At 42.9% G+C, this 19,923-nt stretch overlaps 1 protein-coding gene across 1 annotated transcript in view; it reads left to right on the top strand.

The window, feature by feature from the left end:
• Nucleotides 1-19,923, top strand: part of HECW1 (HECT, C2 and WW domain containing E3 ubiquitin protein ligase 1) — a 283,590-nt gene that overhangs the window by 171,393 nt on the left and 92,274 nt on the right. Inside the window, exons 6-9 of the mRNA XM_065398899.1 lie at nucleotides 6,130-6,272; nucleotides 7,437-7,537; nucleotides 9,971-11,314; nucleotides 14,887-14,988. Coding sequence (XP_065254971.1) covers nucleotides 6,130-6,272; nucleotides 7,437-7,537; nucleotides 9,971-11,314; nucleotides 14,887-14,988 — 1,690 coding nt within the window. The remainder of the gene's footprint in view (nucleotides 1-6,129; nucleotides 6,273-7,436; nucleotides 7,538-9,970; nucleotides 11,315-14,886; nucleotides 14,989-19,923) is intronic.

The following is a 19,923-nucleotide window of genomic DNA, read 5'->3' as shown; positions in this document are numbered from 1 at the left end:
GGATAAAGTGAGAACTGGCAAAAGCCAGCAGAGCAAGACCTTGCAAAGGAAATTAAAACCAATAGTAAAAGGTTCTTTAGCCATATAAACTAAAAGAAAACAGGAAAAGAAGAAGTGGGACCTCTAAGTACTGAGGATGGGGTGGAGATTATAGACAATCTAGGTATGGCCCAACACCTAAACGAATATTTGCCTCAGTTTTTAAGAACAGTAATGAGGAACTTGGGGACAGTGACAGGATGGCTAATGGAAATGAGGATATGGAAGTAGAAATTGCCACATCCAAGGAGGAAGCCAGACTCAAATAGCTTAATGCAACCAAATCAGGGTGTCAGGATAATCTTCATCGAAGAATATTAAAAGACACATGAAATTGCAAGCCCAATAGCAAGACTTTTTCATGAATCTGTGAACTCAGGGGTCATACCCTATGACTGGGAAATGCAAATATTGTACCTATATTTAAGACAGGAAAAAAAGTGATCTGAGAAACTACAGGCCTGTTAGTTTGACCTCAATTGTATGCAAGGTTTTAGAACACATTTTGAAAGACAGAGTCATTAAAGACGTAGAGGTCATTGGGATAAACTACGAAATGGTTTTACAAAAGGCCAGACCAACCTGATCTCTTTCTTGAAGAAGTTAACCAATTTTCTAGACAAAGGAAATGCAATAGATTTAATCTACCTGTATTTCAGTAAAACATTTGATACAGTTCCACGTGGAAAATTATTAGTTAAATTGGAGGAGATGAGGATTAATATGAGAATTGAAAGGTAAGTAAGGAACTAGTTAAAGGGGAGACTACATGCTGACAGGTCAACTGTCAGGCTGGAGGGAGGTTGCGAATGGAGTTCCTCAAAGATTGGTCTTGGGGGGAAAAGGGGAAATGTGTTGATAAAATTTGCAGATGATACAAAATGTGGGAGGTATTTCTGGAAGGGAAGAGGACCAGAATATCATACAAGAAGATTTGGAGAACCTTGAAAATTGGAGTAATAGTAATAGGATGAAATTTAATAGTGCAAAGTGCAAGGTCATGCACTTAGGGACTAACAGCAATTTTTGCTGAAAGCTGGGGATTTATCAGTTGCAAATGACAGAGGAAGAGAAAGACCTAGATATTGGTCAATCAAAGGATGACAATGATCTGCCAATATCATGTGGCTGTGAAAAAGACTAATGCTATCCTAGGGTGCATCAGGGGAGGTATTTCCAGTAGAGATGGGTAAGTGCTGTTACCATTATACTAGGCACTGGTGAGACTTCATCTGGAACACTGTGTGCAATTCTGGTCTCCCACGTTTAAGAAAGATGAATTCAAACTGGAACAGGTACAGAGAAGGGTTACTAGGGTGATCAAAGCAGGGGTGGCTCTATGTATTTTGCCGCCCCAAGCACGGCAGTCAGGCAGCCTTCGACGGCATGCCTACGGGAGGTCCGCTGGTAATGCGGATTCATCAGCATGCCTGCGGGAGGTCCACTGGTCCCGCGCCTTTGGCATACCCGCCACCGAAACCGCGGGACCGGTGGACCTCCCGCAGGCATGCTGATGAAGGCAGCCTGGCTGCTGCCCTCACGGCGACTGGCAGGCCGCCCCCTGCGGCTTGCCGCCCCAGGCACGTGCTTGGTACGCTGGTGCCTGGAGCCACCCCTGGATCAAAGGAATGGAGAATCTACCTTATGAAAGTAGACTTAAGGATGTTGGCTTATTTAACCTAACAAAACAAAGATTGAGGGGAGATATGATTGCTTTCTATAAATACATCAGAGAGGGAGAACAGTTATTTAAGTTAAGGGCCAATGTTGACACAAGAACAAATCGATATAACTGGGCCACCAACAAGTTTAGGCTTGAAATTAGAGGAAGGTTTCTGTCAGAGGAGTGAAATTTTGGAACAGCCTTCCAAGGGAGCAGTGGGGGCAAAAAATCTAACTTGTTTCAAGACTGCGCTTGATAAGTTTATGGAGGAGATGTTATGATGAGATTGGATACAGTGGCATGTGGCCCATCCACTATTGCTATTAGCAAATATCTTTAAACGCTGGAAATGGGGATCTAGATGGGGAGGGCTCTGAGTTACTACAGAGAATTGTTTCCCAGGTGTCTGGCTGGTGGGTCTTGCTCATGTCGGGGACTTTTTAACCCAGACGGCAAGGTTCGTTGTCTGACCGCAGAGTGAGAGACAGGCAACACCAGCAAGGTCCAATACAAGCTCTTTATTGAAGAGTGCACACAACAATAGAGAGCGGCCCGTCTCCAGAGAGAACCAGCCACGATTACAATAACTAGTGAGATTATATAGACAGTTCCGTCGCGTCATAGTTAAAACAACCCAATCCCCCCCCTTTACTAGTTAAAAGCTTCTAATATTCATGCATATCTATCCTTTTGACAGTACAAACAGTTCATGATGCCTCAGTAGCTTCTTATCAGTTTTGTCGTCATGCACCAGAGACTGGGAGAAAAGAGGGAGTTGAGTACAGATAAAAAACAGAAACAGGGAGTGAAGACTGCAAGTCTCCATCTGTCCAACAAACTGTTCCTAGCACTTCTGGTACAAGAATGCGGCCCCCACCTCCTATCTTATCCCCTGCAGCTTAAGCAAGCATGCCCTCAGGTCTTACAGAGAGGCAGGAATGGCCTAGCAACTACTGTTAGCCTGACTTTGGCTAAGCTGGCCAAACAATGTTCTATACTCCATATTTTTGGGCCTAACACTCACAAGCTCAGTGTCTAATTGATCACCATATTAGGGAGGTCAGGAAGGAATTTCCCCCAGATCAGATTAACGGAGACCTTGAGAGGGTTCACCTTCCTCTGCAGCATGGGGCACAGATTCCCTGCTGGTTTAAACTAGAGTAAATGGTGGATTATCTGTAACTTGAAGTCTTTAAATCATGATTTGAGGACTTCAGTAACTCAGCCAGAGGTTATGGGCCTATTACAGGAGTGAGTGGGTGAGGTTCTGTGGCCTGTGATGTGTAGGTGGTCAGACTATATGGTCTTCTTGCCTTAAAGTCTATGAGTCAGAAGAGGCCCTCAGTACGGCAACTACAGTCATGCCAGGGGACCAGATTATGGCATGGTTGTCCCCTAACATGATCAAAATATTGTTTGATCGATGAGACTTCACTGTATCTTAACTTTTTCTCAGACCAGTGCCTGTCCTTGCAAATAGAGTTACTTCCCTGGGTTGCTTTCAACACATCTTACCCAACACACAATGGCCCAGATCCTCAGAGGTATTTAGGCTCCTAACTTCATTGCCTAACCTTGCAAAGCTACTGATAATGTGCCTGTACAATGTTAACTTTCCTCCTTGAATAAGAATGGAACTATCAGGACTGGTTCCACTCCAAAGTCAAAGAAATATATTTTCATGTTAATTCTGATTTACCTCAGATTTACATGATATCACAAAGGGTTAATGATGAGGGGATCATTTAAATCATTAATGCAGTTTGTACTTTCCATTTAAGAATGATTGATCTTTATTTTGCATGTGTGCACACATGTTCTAATCCTTGGAGATTTTTTTGTACTAAAAGTGTCAACAGCCTAATCATTTACAACTTTATTAAATGACAAATTGAGGCATTTGCTATAATGTCATTCATCTACTGGTTAATTCCCCTGTTCTGAATTCCTTATGAGTGTCATGGAGCAGCCAGTTGCCTTGGGGCTATATCAATCTGTTACAATAGTAATAATAATAACAAAGACACTATACAATTTTCAATATGCCTGGAATCTGCTGCTCTCTGCTTTGCAAAACTTACTCTCTTTTCTAATATATTGCAGAAAATGTGTAGAAAGTGTGGACAAAAAGATGTGTTAGCACTTCTTTTAGTTTTATTTCTCAGCTTACTTGCAATTCTTGCCAAACACACACTGCAGTTTTGCAGATCAAACATCCTGGCTGCTCACTTGTGAGTAACTTGAAGACCTCATTTGCGGAGGTGCAGCTCCCTTTGACTTCATTAGGAGTTGTAGGTACTCAGGCCCTAATTCAGCGCTTAACTTCAAGCCTTAATAACCTGGATTGCCATTGACAGTGGGAGTGTTAGATAATTATTTCAGGCACCTTAGGACTCATTTAATACACCACTTTGATACTGTGTGGATAGTGGTCTTTTAGGTGAAATCAAGCAACAGTCCCATGTTCATTCAAAGTCATTTACACACCTACGTGAGATTCCTTCCCTTAGTTTATAACTCACTAAAAGCAGTAAATCCACTTGGAGCAGAGGTGCAGTGGGGCAAGCCACCATCAGCTCCCACATTGGTAGAGACCCAGAGCTAGGATCTACTGCCCCAGAAGTGAATTCCAATATCCAGGAAAGGGCAAAGCCAGCCCCTCCAGGAGACGTGCTATTGGGTATTCCTCCTGGGCAGTGTCTGCTGTTAGGGCACCGACAGAGCCTTGACTGTTTTTCAAAGCTCTCCTTCACAGGGGCCAATGTCCCCTCTGGTGCAGCTGCCCTGATTGTCCTAAGGATGGAAACTGTGCATGCCCCCTTGTGCTCTCTAGCTTGAAGTTTACCCCCCACTCTCAAGTTTGCATTTAGCACTGTCCAAATGCTTTTTACAGTGCTATGTACATGTGTAAACGTGATTGAAAAATATGTAGCTGAGCACCCTTCTCTTTGAGATCACTGGCTCAAATCTGGCCTAGAGAATTAATAATATCCAATGGCTCTTGGGGGGCCAGTGTGAAATAAGTTCATGGTATCACTCTGGGTCCTAGACAATGGTCCATAGCACAAAAGCACCACCACAATTGGCACTGTCACTGATGTTGCAGTCTTGGCAAAGAGATGAAACACTGAAGGGGCATGAAAACAAATCTACTCTCTCTGCTCTGGCATTGTCCTGCCAATTCAGGGCTCAGGCAGGACAATGTGGAGGCAGGTTATGTGGAGGTTGTGTCTCTGCCTGTTCTGTACCTGTCCTTTGGATAAAATGAAGACTACAGATACTTGGGTGGTGAAGCCAGCACGTCGAATTGGGATAGCGTGGGAGACACGATGGGTTTGTGAGTAAATTGCTATCATCATTTTTCACACTTGCAAAAGCAGTGTTCTTGGACATTATACTATTACTAGATATCTTACACCTAGATATTCACATTGTTTGTCAGCAGAATTGTATTTACTTGCAACTTCTTTTTTCTTTTTTTTCTGGAAAGTAAGGGCTTCGCTGGGACTGAATTTTTGGAGAAATGCAAAATTTGGCCCAATGAGCATGACTGGCATGTAAATAATGAAGGTATTAATGTGCATAATTCCTGCTAGTATCCACTTCCTGCAAACTATAGAGGCCTGATCCTGCAAAGTGTTGAGCATTTCCTGTGAGTTGCTCCTACTCAGCCCCTCTGACTCAGGGCTCAGTATCTTACAGGTTTGGACCCTGGGATCCAAGAGGTCTTGTCTGTACAGTAATTTAGTGCATGGTAAGGTGGGGTGTGAATCTACAGTACACCACACACTAAGTGGACCTTACTCACACTAAGTGGACCTTGGTACCACACACTAAGGGCAGGTCTACACTAACCCCCCAATTCGAACTAAGGTACGCAACTTCAGCTACGTGAATAATGTAGCTGAAGTTCGAAGTACCTTAGTTCGAACTTACCTCCGTCCAGACGCGGCAGGCAGGCTCCCCCGTCGACTTCGCGTACTCCTCTCGTCGAGCTGGAGTACCGCAGTCGACGGTGAGCACTTCCGGGTTCGACTTATCGCGTCCAGACAAGACGCGATAAGTCGAACCCAGAAGTTCGATTTGCTTGCCGCCGAACTACCGGGTAAGTGTAGACCTACCCTAATAGTTCTACAGTGCACTGTGATCTACTCCCTTTTCAAATAGCAGTAGGTCAAAGCACACTATTGAACTTTTTGTGCAGGGGCAGCATGATCCATGTGTACAGTTACTACGTGTCAGGCTAGAGTGCTGTAGACTTGCACGCTGGCTTGCCACACACTAAATCACCGCATAGACATGCCCCTAGTATTGGTTTTGTCCTGGTTCTAAGAAACTGCTTAATTGCTGAACCTTCCTGTTGTGTTAGTAAGCTTGAACTTCACATGCCTAAGCCACTTATTCCATGTTCTTTTTTTTTATCATAGCAGTTCAGCTTTGTTTCCCTTCCCACGGACGTTCTGGAAATAGAAGTTAAGGACAAGTTTGCAAAGAGCCGGCCGATCATTAAACGCTTCTTGGGGAAACTTTCCATGCCAGTGCAACGCCTGCTGGAGAGACATGCTATAGGGTAAATCTGTTATCTGTGTGACTTTTGTGTTACTGACGGATCACACTGCCACTATGAAAAGGAGAGCGAAGTCCATGGCTGAAACAGCATGATGTAATCAAATAATCTTGCTCAAATGAAATTACTTATTTCACAGGGATTTCTCTGATTAATGATGCTGGTTTAAGTTAGAATTTACTTCCTTGTTATAAACGTGGGACTCTCCAGGAAAAGACCTTGCTTAGTGCAACGGCTTTGTTTTCTGGTGAGTCCCAAACCTCGCTTTATTTTGTCTCTGTAAATGGTTCCCTGAAGCAAACAAACTCAGTGAAAGACATATCTACAAGTACGGAGACAACAAATACACAATCACCAGGTTTACATTAATACTAGGATAATCTCATTTATTTGAGTTATAAATGTACGTAAAACTACCCTGAGAGCATATGCAGCACCAAATGGAAATTAAAATGTCCTTCTCCAGAAGGTATACAGATATTAGTATTTAACACTCTTCACGCTCAGTGGTTTACAAACATTGACTAAGCTTCAGTTGGGGGCAATGAGCAGATCATCTTTTTTCTAGTTTCACTCTTCTATGGGGGGGGTTGTGGGACTTTTGGATAAAGTGTGTCTTCAGGAGGGACTGGAAGACGGAAAGGGTGGGGGCATCATGACTGCCCAGGGATGTGCTATAGGTGTATCAACGGCATGGAAACAGGAGTGGGAGGAAGACATGAAGGGGCAGTCAGTTGAGTAGCTTGAAGGGCAAAGAAGAGAGCAGAAAAGCAGGTATGGGAAGTCAGGCTGTATTGGACTTTGAAGGCAAAGCCAAAGAGCTTGAATTTGATATAGAAGGAAAGGGGAAGGAAATGCAAGAATCTGAAGAGAAGTTTGACATGGTCAGATCATCAGGCAGGGAAGACTTGCCACCACATATACCCCAGCAAACCTGGGTTACTAACTTAACTGAATCTTTCCACTGTAATTGGAGACATTGGTCCCCCCTTCCCAGCTATTCCTTCCCTCACGCACTCAGACATGCCTGCACTGCTGGTTGGAATAATACAGTGTGAATTGCCTTTGAAAATGTCAGGTGTTTGTGAATGATACAGCAGCTTTCTCCATTCACTGTAGATACTGGATGAGTTTACAGTCTCTGTAACAGTACTTGCTTTCTTACAGGGACAGGGTTGTCAGCTACACTCTGGGACGTAGGCTTCCAACAGATCACGTCAGCGGCCAGCTGCAGTTTCGGTTTGAGATAACTTCTTCTATCCATCCAGGTATTGGCTTCTTCAGGAATGCCTTATTTCTGAGAGCTGGAATTTTTGTTTACATTCTTTTCACCTACATAGGCTTGAATTCTTTTAGGGCTAGACTGGGCCTTTAGGCAGGGTCATGAGCAAAGGATAGTACATAAGCTACACCCCGCGGCAGGAGGCACAATCCCTCCCCTGCTTTCCCTTTGCTCCTAGACTGTGAAGTCATTTACTACTGACCTACACTATTAAAGGACCATCTCCTCCCCTAGAATGACTCCAGGAGAGTTAAGGTTTTGCACACTGCCACATCACCTACTCCAGGGAGAGAGTAGCTCTGCTTACTCCTATCCACCCCAATCCAAGGTGTGTTTAGCCCACATAGGGAGATAAGGGGGGGTTCCTGCTCATGCTTACTCCTTTACACAGGGTACATATTCCAAGTCACAATCTTGCCCATTAATAAGAATTTATTGGTAGTCACTCTGTAAAAATGCTTTTTCTGCAGTGTATTCCACATAGCTCACCACTAAGAATCCATTACATCAATATCAGAATAGCATAGAGAGAGTTCTTCTAGTGTTGTAGCATCAGCAAGGACTCACATTAAGCATTACTTCTCCCAACAGCCGCAAAAATAATAGCACCATATAGAGTTTCTGATTGTGTCATATCCAACCTTCAGGCACACCCAAGTTTTAGTTTTACATGGTACACATGGTTTTAGACTGATTTAGTTCTTGTGTTTGTGACCATTGTCGGTGGGGGGAAGGGAAAAGGTATTTTCCAGATTATAAAAAATTTTAAGTGAGAAATGATGGCAACATCATAATAGCAAAATAAATAAATAGATAATAATACATAACAAAACAGAGAAAGGGAAACCATGGGATGGAGGAAGGAGCTGTTATCACAGTTTTAGATCTCAGCTTTCCAGCTTTACATGCTGTATTTCATCAATCAATGCAAGTATCTTGCTTTTGTGATTAGCTATGTTTTGTTATTTGCACAGAGGCCTGTGGATTTGAGCACCCTGTGCATAAAATGTTCATTAAGAGGAGTGGAGCTGCTTGGAAATGTTCTGGTTTTGACATTTTTCCATGAAAATTTTCAGAAAAAAGCTGTTCTCATTTTTTGGCCTGCTCTAGTTATTAGGAAGTCCTGTAATGGTGGTGCCACCTTGATGCTAGATTTCAGTGTGAGGATCCAATGGTACTGCCCAGGGAATCTTTCTGTCCCTCTGTAACAGAGCCCCTGTGAGGCTATGAGTGCTTACTTTGAAAGGAAATAGTTATATTAGTAGTTGGGAAAATGTGATCCCTGCTTGTTGTGCAACACTTTCTCACCTTCAGGGCATAATTGGGCCAGTTGGGTGGTGGTGAAAGGTGCGTTGGTTGCAGCTAGGAGCCCCAGGTTTTATGTCAGGTAGGGAGTAACCCCTGGGAAGAGGTGGGGTGGGCAAGAGTAATGTCAGAAGATGTGTGTGTTGGGAGCAAGGGTTGAACCTTTTCCATAAGAATGTGTCCTGGATGGGGATTCCCAGGAAGGAGGAGTCCTGGCACAGGTTGCAGCAGGGAGAGCAGTGTACACACTACCAGGATTAGGCCGCCAATTGTTACACGCATTGTGCAGAGATTTCCTAGTGAAAAATCAAAATGTCTCAGTATCTGTTTAGTCACCTATCTGCGTAACACTGTAATGTATTATTTTAATTTTCTTGGATTTCTGTGAATGCCTGTGCTCCCACAACCTATGCCCCTGATTCAGTAAATGACTCTTGTTAGAGGACAAGGTGAGTGAGGTAATATCTTTTGTTGGACCAACTTCTGTTGGTGAAAGAGACACACTTTCAAGCTTACACGGAGCTCTTCTCCAGGTCTGGGAAAGGTACTCAGAGCTAAATACAAGGTGGAACAGACTGTTTAGTATAAGTAGATAACAAATATTGTAAGAGACCATTCAAGGTGAAGTGGCCAGTTAACACTCTGTAGTCATAGGACAAAAAAGGGGGGTTGGTTACAGTTGTAACTATTACATAGTTGTAATAGTTGTAATAAACCATAAATCCCATCTCTTTATTCAGTCCATGATTTTTAGTGTCTAGCAGAGTTATGAATTTAAGCTCCCAGCCTTGTCTTTTGAAAGTGTTGTGCAGGTTTCTCAAGAGGATGAGGACTGAGATGTCAGATATGGAGTGATTGTTTTGTGAAAAGTGTTCACCCATGAGTGAATATGGTGTTTTTGTCTTTTAATCACTTTCCTGTGTGAGTTCATTTGAGAGTGTGGTGATTTTCTCATTTTACCCACATAATTGTTACTGGGGCATTTAGTGCACTGGATGAGAGACACTGCATGATGGATGAGATACACCGCATGTTCAGATCTTGAAAGGTATGTTGTGGAGGTGGGTATTTATCATTGTAGCAGTGGAATAATTCCTTTTTTTGTTGCACGCAGATGATGAAGAAGTCTCCATTAGTGCAGATCCTGAGTCAGCGGAACTGCAGGAAAGCCCTGTGAACAGCGCTGCAGAGGAAATCCTTGGTGAGCCTCCCTGCACCGGCACAGTGACCTCAGAAAGTACAGCTCCAGAGCAGCTAAATGGATGCAATGTGAATGGTGTCAATGTTGATAGCCCTGGGGAAGTCAACCAGAACAGCTTAAATGAAGAGCTAGCAGGAAATAGGGAGGTTGATGCAGTGCCAGCAGATGCTATTGAGTCCTTGGAATCCATCCCAGGGGAAGTGCTGCCTTCCCTGAGTGCTATGGACCTCTCTGAGCAACTGGCTCTGCTGGCTTGCACGCCTCCTCCAGAGACTGAAGTTAGGGAAAATAATAAAGTCAATTCTGTTACTCAGGGACACGACTACATCTTTACCAGCATAGAAGCTCTAGATATTGATGAGGTGAGTGCAGACATACAGACTGTCAAGGACCTAGAGAAAATTCAGGATGAGGAAGGGGCTTCAGCCCAGGAGGAGGAAGACAACAAGCTGCAGCTAAGAACAACAGGGAAAAGGAAAAACAGGCCCTGCTCCCTGCCTGTGTCTGAACTGGAGACGGTGATCGCATCAGCGTGTGGTGAGCCTGAGACCCCTCGCACACACTACATACGTATCCACAATCTGCTTCACAGCCTGCCCTCAGCACAGATGAGTAGCGATGGAGAGGAGGAGCAGGGAGGCGGCGAGAATGACGAAGAGTCAACAGTCAAGGAAATGTCAGAGAAGGATGTGGTTAGCGAGTCTGAGACGCTAGCGGCAGATCCTCCTCCTGAAAGCGGAACTGATGAGTATTTCAGCCGGGGGACTGTGCCCCGCAGCACCTCAATTGAGCATCTCTCAGACTTAAATGAGCAGCTGTTGGATGGGGAACATCCCATGACTGGAAGCGAGAGTGAATCAAGTTCCAGACCGTATGGGGACAATGAGTGTGACACCTCTTGCTACAGCCCATCCTGCTACAGCACTTCCTGCTACAGTACGTCCTGCTACAGTACCTCCTGCTACAGCCCTTCCTGTTACGACAGTAACAATCGCTTTTCCAGCCATACCCGTTTCTCCTCTGTTGACAGTGCAAAGATTTCTGAGAGCACGGTCTTTTCCTCACAGGATGATGAGGAAGAGGAAAACAGTGCCTTTGAGTCAGTGCCAGATTCAGTGCAAAGCCCTGAACTGGACAGGGAGCAAGTGGATGTCTCCGCCCAGTGGCCAGATGAACTTGTAGCTCGTGGTGGGAATCCACAAAGAGCAACTGAAACTCTAGAGTCCCCAGTAGCAGGTCCGAGCAACAGAAGAGAAGGTTAGATTCTGAGACTCAATATGCAGAACAACCTTGATTATCTGGATGTCAGCAGAGGCATCAGATAATCGAAGTTGCAGATAAAAAAGGAATTCTCAGTATTATTAATAAATATATGGGAGACGTGACCGGTATCAGGTATTGGGGGGGTTGGATAATTGAGGCTGTGCTGGAAAAAAAAATCAGAGATCAGCATTTCTATTGTCAGTTTCTGTTACATAGTATAATAATAAATCAAGAATCTTACACATCAGGTCAAAATTAGGATCACCAGTTCTACCAGTGTGTCCCTTCTTCCAAGGGATTTTTCAGTTTTACATATCTTGTGTGCTACCATGTGTCTTACAAATGACAAGGAGATCTATGTGTGTTTATGAAGGGGTAGATCCAGAACTGGTGTAAATCAACTGATTTACAGCAACTGAGGATCTGGCCCACTATGTGTGTGTATGTAATATATATACACATCCATACACACAGAGAATATATTATGGAGAAGTCCTAGTATTTTCTAGTTTAGGTTGAGTGAACTTTCTGTTATAAACCCAATTGCCTAACCTTCTCCATCTACATTCAGCAAAATCAACCTCAGATTTCACATGCGACAGATCATATTTCCTTGGATGCATAACCAAGTTTCCTTGGATGCATAACTATCAAATACAGTTCTCATCACCACACATCTCTGTAGGTATATTGTATGTAGAGATATATCGTTCTCTGTTTATGTTGTCATCGTAGTTGTTTAGCTCTTTTTTTTCGTGAACACTTCAATTCCTTGTGTTCAGTTCCTGCCTAGCATCACTTGGTTTACTCCAGTGAATTTGGTCACTTGTCTTTTCTTCAGCTTGTGTACTGTTTTTTTGAGACTGAAAAAGTAAAGGCTCAGATGCTTGGCTACAGCCACAGTGTGTGCAGCAAAGGTAAAAAGAAGGGTTGTAAAGATAGTCCTTGTGTTCCCTAATCTTGTGCTAGAATGTTCCTCCAGTCTGAGTTACACCAGCTTCTCACCATGGCTGCATGAGGGATAACCGGCCCCAGCCATACCATCCTTCCCCCTACTCCAACAGAAATAGGAGGAGTGCATGAGTCACTATGCCACCAGAGGATCTCCCTACTGTGGTGAGGTCCTGGATATGCCAGTTTTGGGCCTCCTTTCAAACTTTATGTACTGCATACCCTTAATTATTTGCTCTGTAGTGCAGGATCTAGTCCAAAGAATCAAAATTCCCAGAACTACACGGCAACAGAGATGAGAGAAACACTCAGTAACATGGGCATTCTTCACTGTACATGAGGCTCTTTCGGTGTAGGCAGTATTTGTGTATGTGTGTGCATATGGGTGCGTGCGTGGCTTTTTTGTTTGTTTTGTGATGTGTGTGTATATACAGAGAAAGAGAACAGAGTTTGTGCCCTAATAAAAATGGATTCAGCGGTGCTCCGGTATTAAGCTTCAGATTTCTGGAGATGTCCCTTCAGTATATTTAAAGGGCACTGTAGAATGTTCACTGTAGCTTTACTTTCACTAGTAGAGAGAGAATACAAGAGAAGGACAGCATGACTGGTTAGTTCACCATGTTCTTCTAATATTGGGTGAGATGTTTCAATAGTTGATCACATTGTTTAATTTATTTGGTGGTTATTAAAAGTACAGTAGATATGGTCGCCTCCATCTGCTCCAAGTGACTGACACCCCATGCTTCAGCTGGCTTGGCGTAAGTAACTTGACTAGGGGGAGTCAATTATGGTGAGGTAAGTAAAGAAATGCAGATTGATAATCTGGCAATTGGTGACATAACTGTAGCAACTGGAAAATGTAAAAATTATTACAGATGTGTTTGCAGCACTGCATAGTAATTTAAAATAATTCTACTTTGTATTCAGAGAGGGGGCACATGTAACTGTGAGATGTGTCTGTACTCTTATTAGAGGCTTTAATGAAGACATTTCAGAGGGTTGTGATATCATCAGAGCACCCAGGTGCGTGTGTAACTTTACCTACATTTTGTCCAGGTAAATTTTCTCATTAGTGAATGGTGCAAGGGTTTTTTTTTACAAACAAAAGTGTTTGTATTAAATTCACATATAAAATTCCTTTCTGCCTTATTTATATTCTACATATTGGCAGTTTAAGAGGGAAAATATTTTAGATGACTTTTTAAAAAAATTTATACTTTGATGGCAAGATATAGCTCGTTTTTATAGAGTGGTAAGATTTAGACATGAAAGGTGGCTAAACCAGTCAACATACACTGAGGTGAGCTTATTTGTACGGTTCTATCCTATTTTTCTTTTTTTCAATACAGTGGTATAATTTTCTGGCAATATCACAAACATTAAAGATCACTTTGTTTCTAAGCTTACCTTGGATTTTAATTGTATCTGTTTTATACACACTGTAAATGATGTATGCTGTCTGGAGTTGAAGGTTTCAGTAGGAAAACTATTGTCACACAGCTTGAAAAAGTGACCAGCAGTGGGATACAGTATATAATTCTGAATCTGCAAGATTTTAAGAAAGGACTGGGGCAAATATTCTCTGAATTCTAGAACCCGTGAAGTGCAAAAGTATGGGTTCCAAGTGCTCACATTCAATTCTAACATAAGGAATAATGTGGCCTCCCCACAATAAGGTCGTAGTTCCTGAAGGGATTCTAGTGACATCAAAAATGCTGAGCAATTTATTCACATCACCAGGACACCAGGATGGAAATATGTACGGTTTTCATTTGGGTGTCTGTATATAGGTACATATTTAATACAATATAGTGTTCAAAAAATCTTCCTCTGCCCCATCTACAGTATCTCTCAGCCTCTTCTTCTCTTTCTGTATTTCAGGTCTCCCCCCCTCTTTATCTCAGGTTCCTTCTTTCCTGTGTCTTCTTATCTTTTGCTCTCCTCACCCCACCTTTCTCCCATGTTTTTGATCCTTCTCTCACTCTCCCCACCTTCCACTCAAACTTGACAGTTTGAATTTTGAACTGTTTACATTCTAGTTTCCATGACTTTAAAAGTACGGCAGATGCAGGCCTTCTGCATTGCAGGGACTGCAAAATCCTGCCACACCACTTCACATACACTCTTGTGGATTTGCTCTAAAGGAGGCTTTTGTAATAGCAAAGAAAGCAGCTCTCAGCATTTAGATGGAGTGAATCCAAGGTTGGAGCTGGGATTTTATGTGGTCCTGCCAAGCTCCTGCAGGAACTCCCAAAACCTTGCACTTGGTAGTATTTATGAAGTACTTCTCAGACATCAGTCCTGATTCTCCTCACTTACATTGGTGTAAATCTAGAGTAAATGAGTCCAGAATCTAGTCCATCATTTCTTATTATGTTCTCAAGCCCAAGATCTGATCCTTGTCTGCATTATTTTAATAATTATTTGCCATGTAAGTTATTATTAAAACCGTGCCTGGACATATGAATAAGCCATAGCAGCTAATACACCACATGGCTGCCTGCCCTGTTTTTTTTGTTTTTGTTGGGGGTCACTTGTTTTACAGTAGTGTATTTTAAACCACTTTTTGCCAAAACAGTGAATGAATATGAATATCTTGAATATCTTGTCCATAGGTGATTGTCCTTTACTCCATAATTCTCAGCCAGTCAGCCAGCTTCCTTCCCTGAGGCCCGACCACCATCACTATCCAACTATTGATGAGCCTCTTCCACCAAGTAAGCTTTAGTTTTTTAAATGTATTATTTTTTTCAACCTTTCCTGTTAACCTAAACAGTGTACAGGTCAGTGTGTCTCTAAATAATCTCCTCATCCCCTGCACCCACCTTGTTCCAAACCCACTTAATGTGCCCTTTTATTTTCCTTATTTGGTCCTTACTTTAGGTGTCTCCATGTCATCTTGGGCAAGACACACAACTACTCTGTGCCTCAGTTTCCCCATCTATACAATGGGGATAATAACACTTCAGTGTCTCAGAGGGGTGTTGTGAGGCGGTAAAAGTGTTTTGAACTCCTCCAATGAAAGGCTCTGTGCATAAGCATTCTTATTGTCTTTAATGTTTGTCCTCTAGCCTACTCGTTGCATCCCTGTGTCATGACATTATGGGTATGTCAACACAGAGTCTCAGAGCCCAGGTCAAGTGTGGTGGGCTTGCGGAGCTCATGCTGTGAGGCTAAAAGTAGCAATGTAGACATTTGGGTTCAGGCTGTAGCCCTGTGAGCCTGAGTCAGTTGACCTGGGCTCTGAGTCTTACTGCCACGGGTATTTTTTTGTTGTGTAGACGTCCCCTGTGTCAGCTTCAAAGACAGCTTGGGATGCTGTCTTTGTCCTTGCAGCCTTGCTTGCAATGCCAGGCATCCTCAAAATCAGGATTCTCTTTTGAAAATCAAGACAGGTAACAGTTCTTAATCAGAGTGATAAGAGAAGACAGGGACAAGGTAGGTCACATTCTAGTGACGTCACATTTCAATTCCAATGCCCCCTCTAACAGTTAATGTGAGGGTCTCTGCTCTGAAGCAAAATGACTGACTTATGGACCTACAGCTTCCTCTAGCCGCATGTTTTTGTGGTTCCATATAAAAGCACTTCTGCACTTTACTCGGGAGGATTTCATAGCTTGTAACTTGCATATTCCTAGAGGAATGCCCAATTTTTTGCATTAGCGTAATTTGTCCAGTAGAGTGCACTCTCTGCCCTACAACACATAGTGTATCATCTTTCGAGTTTAGCACATGATTTAACAGGAAAAAATGCTCAGCATCTTAAAAACTAACCACGCTTAAAAACAAAGCTCTCTATTTTCTTCTCAGCCTGAGTAAAGAACGTAGCTATGTGACCTATGGTGCCCTTAATAAAAAAAAAATCATTTATCCACCAAGTTGTTAGTATTCCCTAAACTGAAAATTCCACTCAATGCTGGCATCAGTTATACAGTAGTGGTGAATGATCCAACTGCCTTCAGCCCCATGAAGTCTTATTAGGGGCACTGTGTGGACTACCAGTGAATGATGAATTAGGAACAGTTACTTCTGTAATAAGTAAATATTTCTCTTCCCACTAATCTTACCTCACCATTTTGTGAAGGGGAGAAATTTCTAGCTAGACTACCTATTAATAAGACACTGACAGCAGCCATGCAAATGAAACTTACCCTAATCCATGCACTGATTGGAGACATTCAAGTTCAGCCCTATGGCTTGCTTAATACAGACTACCTCCCTTTTAATACCAACCTCAAAAGGTAAGTATTTTCAGCATTGCTCCTAATGAAGGCAATTATGATGGAGTTTAATCTACACAAAAGCAAAAGTACAATCATCTGATAGTAGAGTCATATTTATTTAATAGTAATGCACTCATTACTTTGATATCTACACTATATCCTACGTGTAATACATGTAAAGTATATTGTCCCTGAATATATCCCTCCTCAGTGTGCAGTGCCACATGAATTTTTGCTAAAGAAATTGAATTAAATAATTCTAAATTAAATTAATGGAGATATCCTATCTCCTAGAACTGGAAGGGACCTTGAAAGGTCATCAAGTCCAGCCCCCTGCCTTCACTAGCAGGACCAAGTACTGATTTTGCCCCAGATCCCTAAGTGGCCCCCTCAAGGATTGAGCTCACAACCCTGGGTTTAGCAGGCCAATGCTCAAACCACTGAGCTATCCCTCCCCCCCAGTACAATTGATGACATTTTTAAAGCCCATGAGAAGTACAAACTAAGGTCTGATCTAAAGATTTTTCTTTTTCCGGTGTTGCGGAAAGACCCTTTTCACTTGCTTATCACAACTAAAACACTCTTAAATAAGAGAGAGAGAGAGAATGGGGGGGCAGCTCCAGCCAGGCCAACGGGGCCACGCATGGGGGGCAAATTCCACGCCTACTCAAGGTATGTAGTTTGGGGGAGGGTCAATGCCCCCTCGTACTCCTCCCAAACCACACCCATGGAGAGAGATTGTTCATTTTAAATCAGGTTTACAGTGAACAATGTTTAGAGCTTCTAAAATGAAGAGACACTAGAGTCTGTCCATGGTTATGGTTGAAGATAATTTCCCATCATTACAAGGACAATATCGACTGAACCTTAACATTCCCATATCCAAATCCATGTCCCTGAAATATCACATGCCAGATTTTAGCTCATGGTAGAATATTTTGTGAGGTTTCAGGAAAATCAGTTAAAGGCTTTTGAGAGACCTGTAGATTCAAAAAGTGAGGTGGTTTTCCCCTTGCAGTCAGTCTTGCTTGATCATAGCCCCAAAACAATATGAATTCAAAATTTAGTTTATTCTGTTAGTCCTGATGAGGAATTTTTCTTTGACTATGTTTATTTTGGGGTGTGGAATAGAATTATTTAGATTTTAACATGATTTTTCGTGGCTGTAGTAAACTCTTCATGTGAACGTAAGATTTTAAAGCATGCATCAGGTTGCAGAGTTTGTATGGTGCAATGCCAGTGCTAATGGACATATCCAATGGTTAGTTGTTTTTACTGGTGGAAACCCTACTCTACATTTGGGTCCTAACTCTGAGCTGCACCACTTAGAAGATGTACCACAGACAGGGATGTAAAGAGGAGCAAGGTGGCTTTGTCCCTCTGGGGTTGCAGGTCTGCCAGGGACAGGTGTGGCTCATGGTGTATGTAAGAGCAGCCTCAGCGGCTGCTGTAATGTACATATGGGCTGAAGTGGTCCCAAAGGGACCATCTGGCAGTCCAGGATAACTGGAGTGCAGAGCACAGTGGCCTCACCTTCTCCTGATCCCAGGCTATCTCCTGGTGTGCCCCTGCTCTGAAGTTATAAGGGGGCTGGTGTAGGGCCATAGTGTCAGCCCTACATTGCCCAGAGAAACCCTCTGCCAAGGGGTAATTCCCACATGCAGTGATCTGGCTGTTTTTTGGACCCTTTACATCACTGGAGCAACATAAAGGGGCTGGAACAGAGCTCAAAATCACGGCCTCTGTCCATCGGTCAGTCTATGCATTTATCTGTGCAGCCATCCATTCATCTTACCACAAATTCTGTGTTGTATGCCCTTGAATTACTTACTCCCCTGTGTGATGGTAATGCTGTTTGGGAGGGAAATAAATGCACATCAGCCAACAGTGAGTTTTGTTTATATGTTGGCAAGGAATAGTCACATCAGCACACACAACTCTCTCGGGCCAGATGCTATAGCACAATGCTCTGACCCAACAAAACAAACATGCCCAGCAGATATTCTCATACACTCTCCCTGAATTTTCACTGTGTGTCCTTTATCCTGACCTTATGTTTCCACTGTGACCTCAAGCACTGGACACATCCAGCTGCTGCTAGGTTTGACTAGATGCTTTCTGCTCAGAGGCTGGATTACCACATGTATGGCTGCAGACACATTGCAACATGCTTTCTTCAAGCAGTGTGACATTCAGTTGGGTTTGTGGGTAGCACCTGCCTTAATGCATTCTGTGTGACATTGTTTTTGCTGAGGTGTGAATGTATGTGTGGTTGGCATTAGCAAGAGTACGGAGTGTGAACTGATATGTCTCAAGGAGATGTCAACTGTTATCTGGGAATTCAGGGTTCCTCAACAGGCCCTGACTGACCAAGGTCCTTCAAGAATCCCTATAGGCTGGTTTCAGTGGAGGGCACATGGTTGCCTAGGGTTCACGGATCATACACTGAGTCATGATTTTGTTCAGATTGTTATCTGGTTGCTCCAATCTGGAGTGTTGGGTGCTGGTTAGCCTTTGCCCATACTCCCACTCAGGCACCCACATGGATAAAGAAGGTATTTTTAATAACATTATGATAAGGCATGTCACCTTAGCTCTGGCCAGCACTGTCTGTCTCCTTACTGATCAGGCACAGTGTTTGGGGGAAGGTAGCTGGTTGCAGGGAGTTGGATTCCAGATGCAGTAGGAGGAAACACAGCTCTCTGTTGCTCTTGGAGGGTATGAGGGAAGGTTCACAAAGAACCCAGAACTCTTGGTCCTAAGGTGGAACACAGAGCCACAGAGGAAAAAAAGTGGACTTTACCACTCTAGGGGTACAGATGTGCTCCAGGAGGGGGAATATATATTACTGTTTAGTTGTTATGTCATCAGCTGATGGATCGTCGTGTAACAATAATGTAGTTAGCAGATCAAATTTGTGCAACTTCACTCAAGAAATTCTAAGGTTTTTTTATCTACAATTTGATTAGCTCATTCACTTCTTAAATTTCCTCTTACTCCTAACACCTTTACCAGTGCTCTTGATGCTTTTAACTACCAGTGTATTTCATGCAAGCCAACAAGCAGCCATCAGATGGGTAGGGGCTTTTGGTTACACTCCTGGCCAACTTGGACCTAATTTCAACAAGAGACGTGAGGGTGGAAGGTTCAGTATCTTGTTACCAATTTCCTCAGCTATCTGGTCCTTATCAGAGTGATAGATTTAAAAAATTTTAAAATATGCATATATTTCTGAGAATATGTCCAACCAGTCTGTGACAAGTTTTAGGTAGAGGGCCTTAAGCTACTCTGTATTATCCTTCTGAAAGCTTAAAAAAAAGCCAACCTATCAAGTTTATTCTAAAACATAACAAAAAAGTGAACATAGGACTTGCCACACCAGATTAAATCACTGGTCCACCAAGCCTAGCATCCTGGCTACCAGTGGCC

The sequence above is a fragment of the Emys orbicularis genome, chromosome 2, assembly GCF_028017835.1.
Source record: "Emys orbicularis isolate rEmyOrb1 chromosome 2, rEmyOrb1.hap1, whole genome shotgun sequence".
In the NCBI taxonomy this organism is placed as follows: Eukaryota; Metazoa; Chordata; order Testudines; family Emydidae; genus Emys; species Emys orbicularis.
The sequence above is the reverse complement of the archived record's forward strand: the minus strand, read 5'-3'. Positions and strand labels throughout refer to the sequence as shown.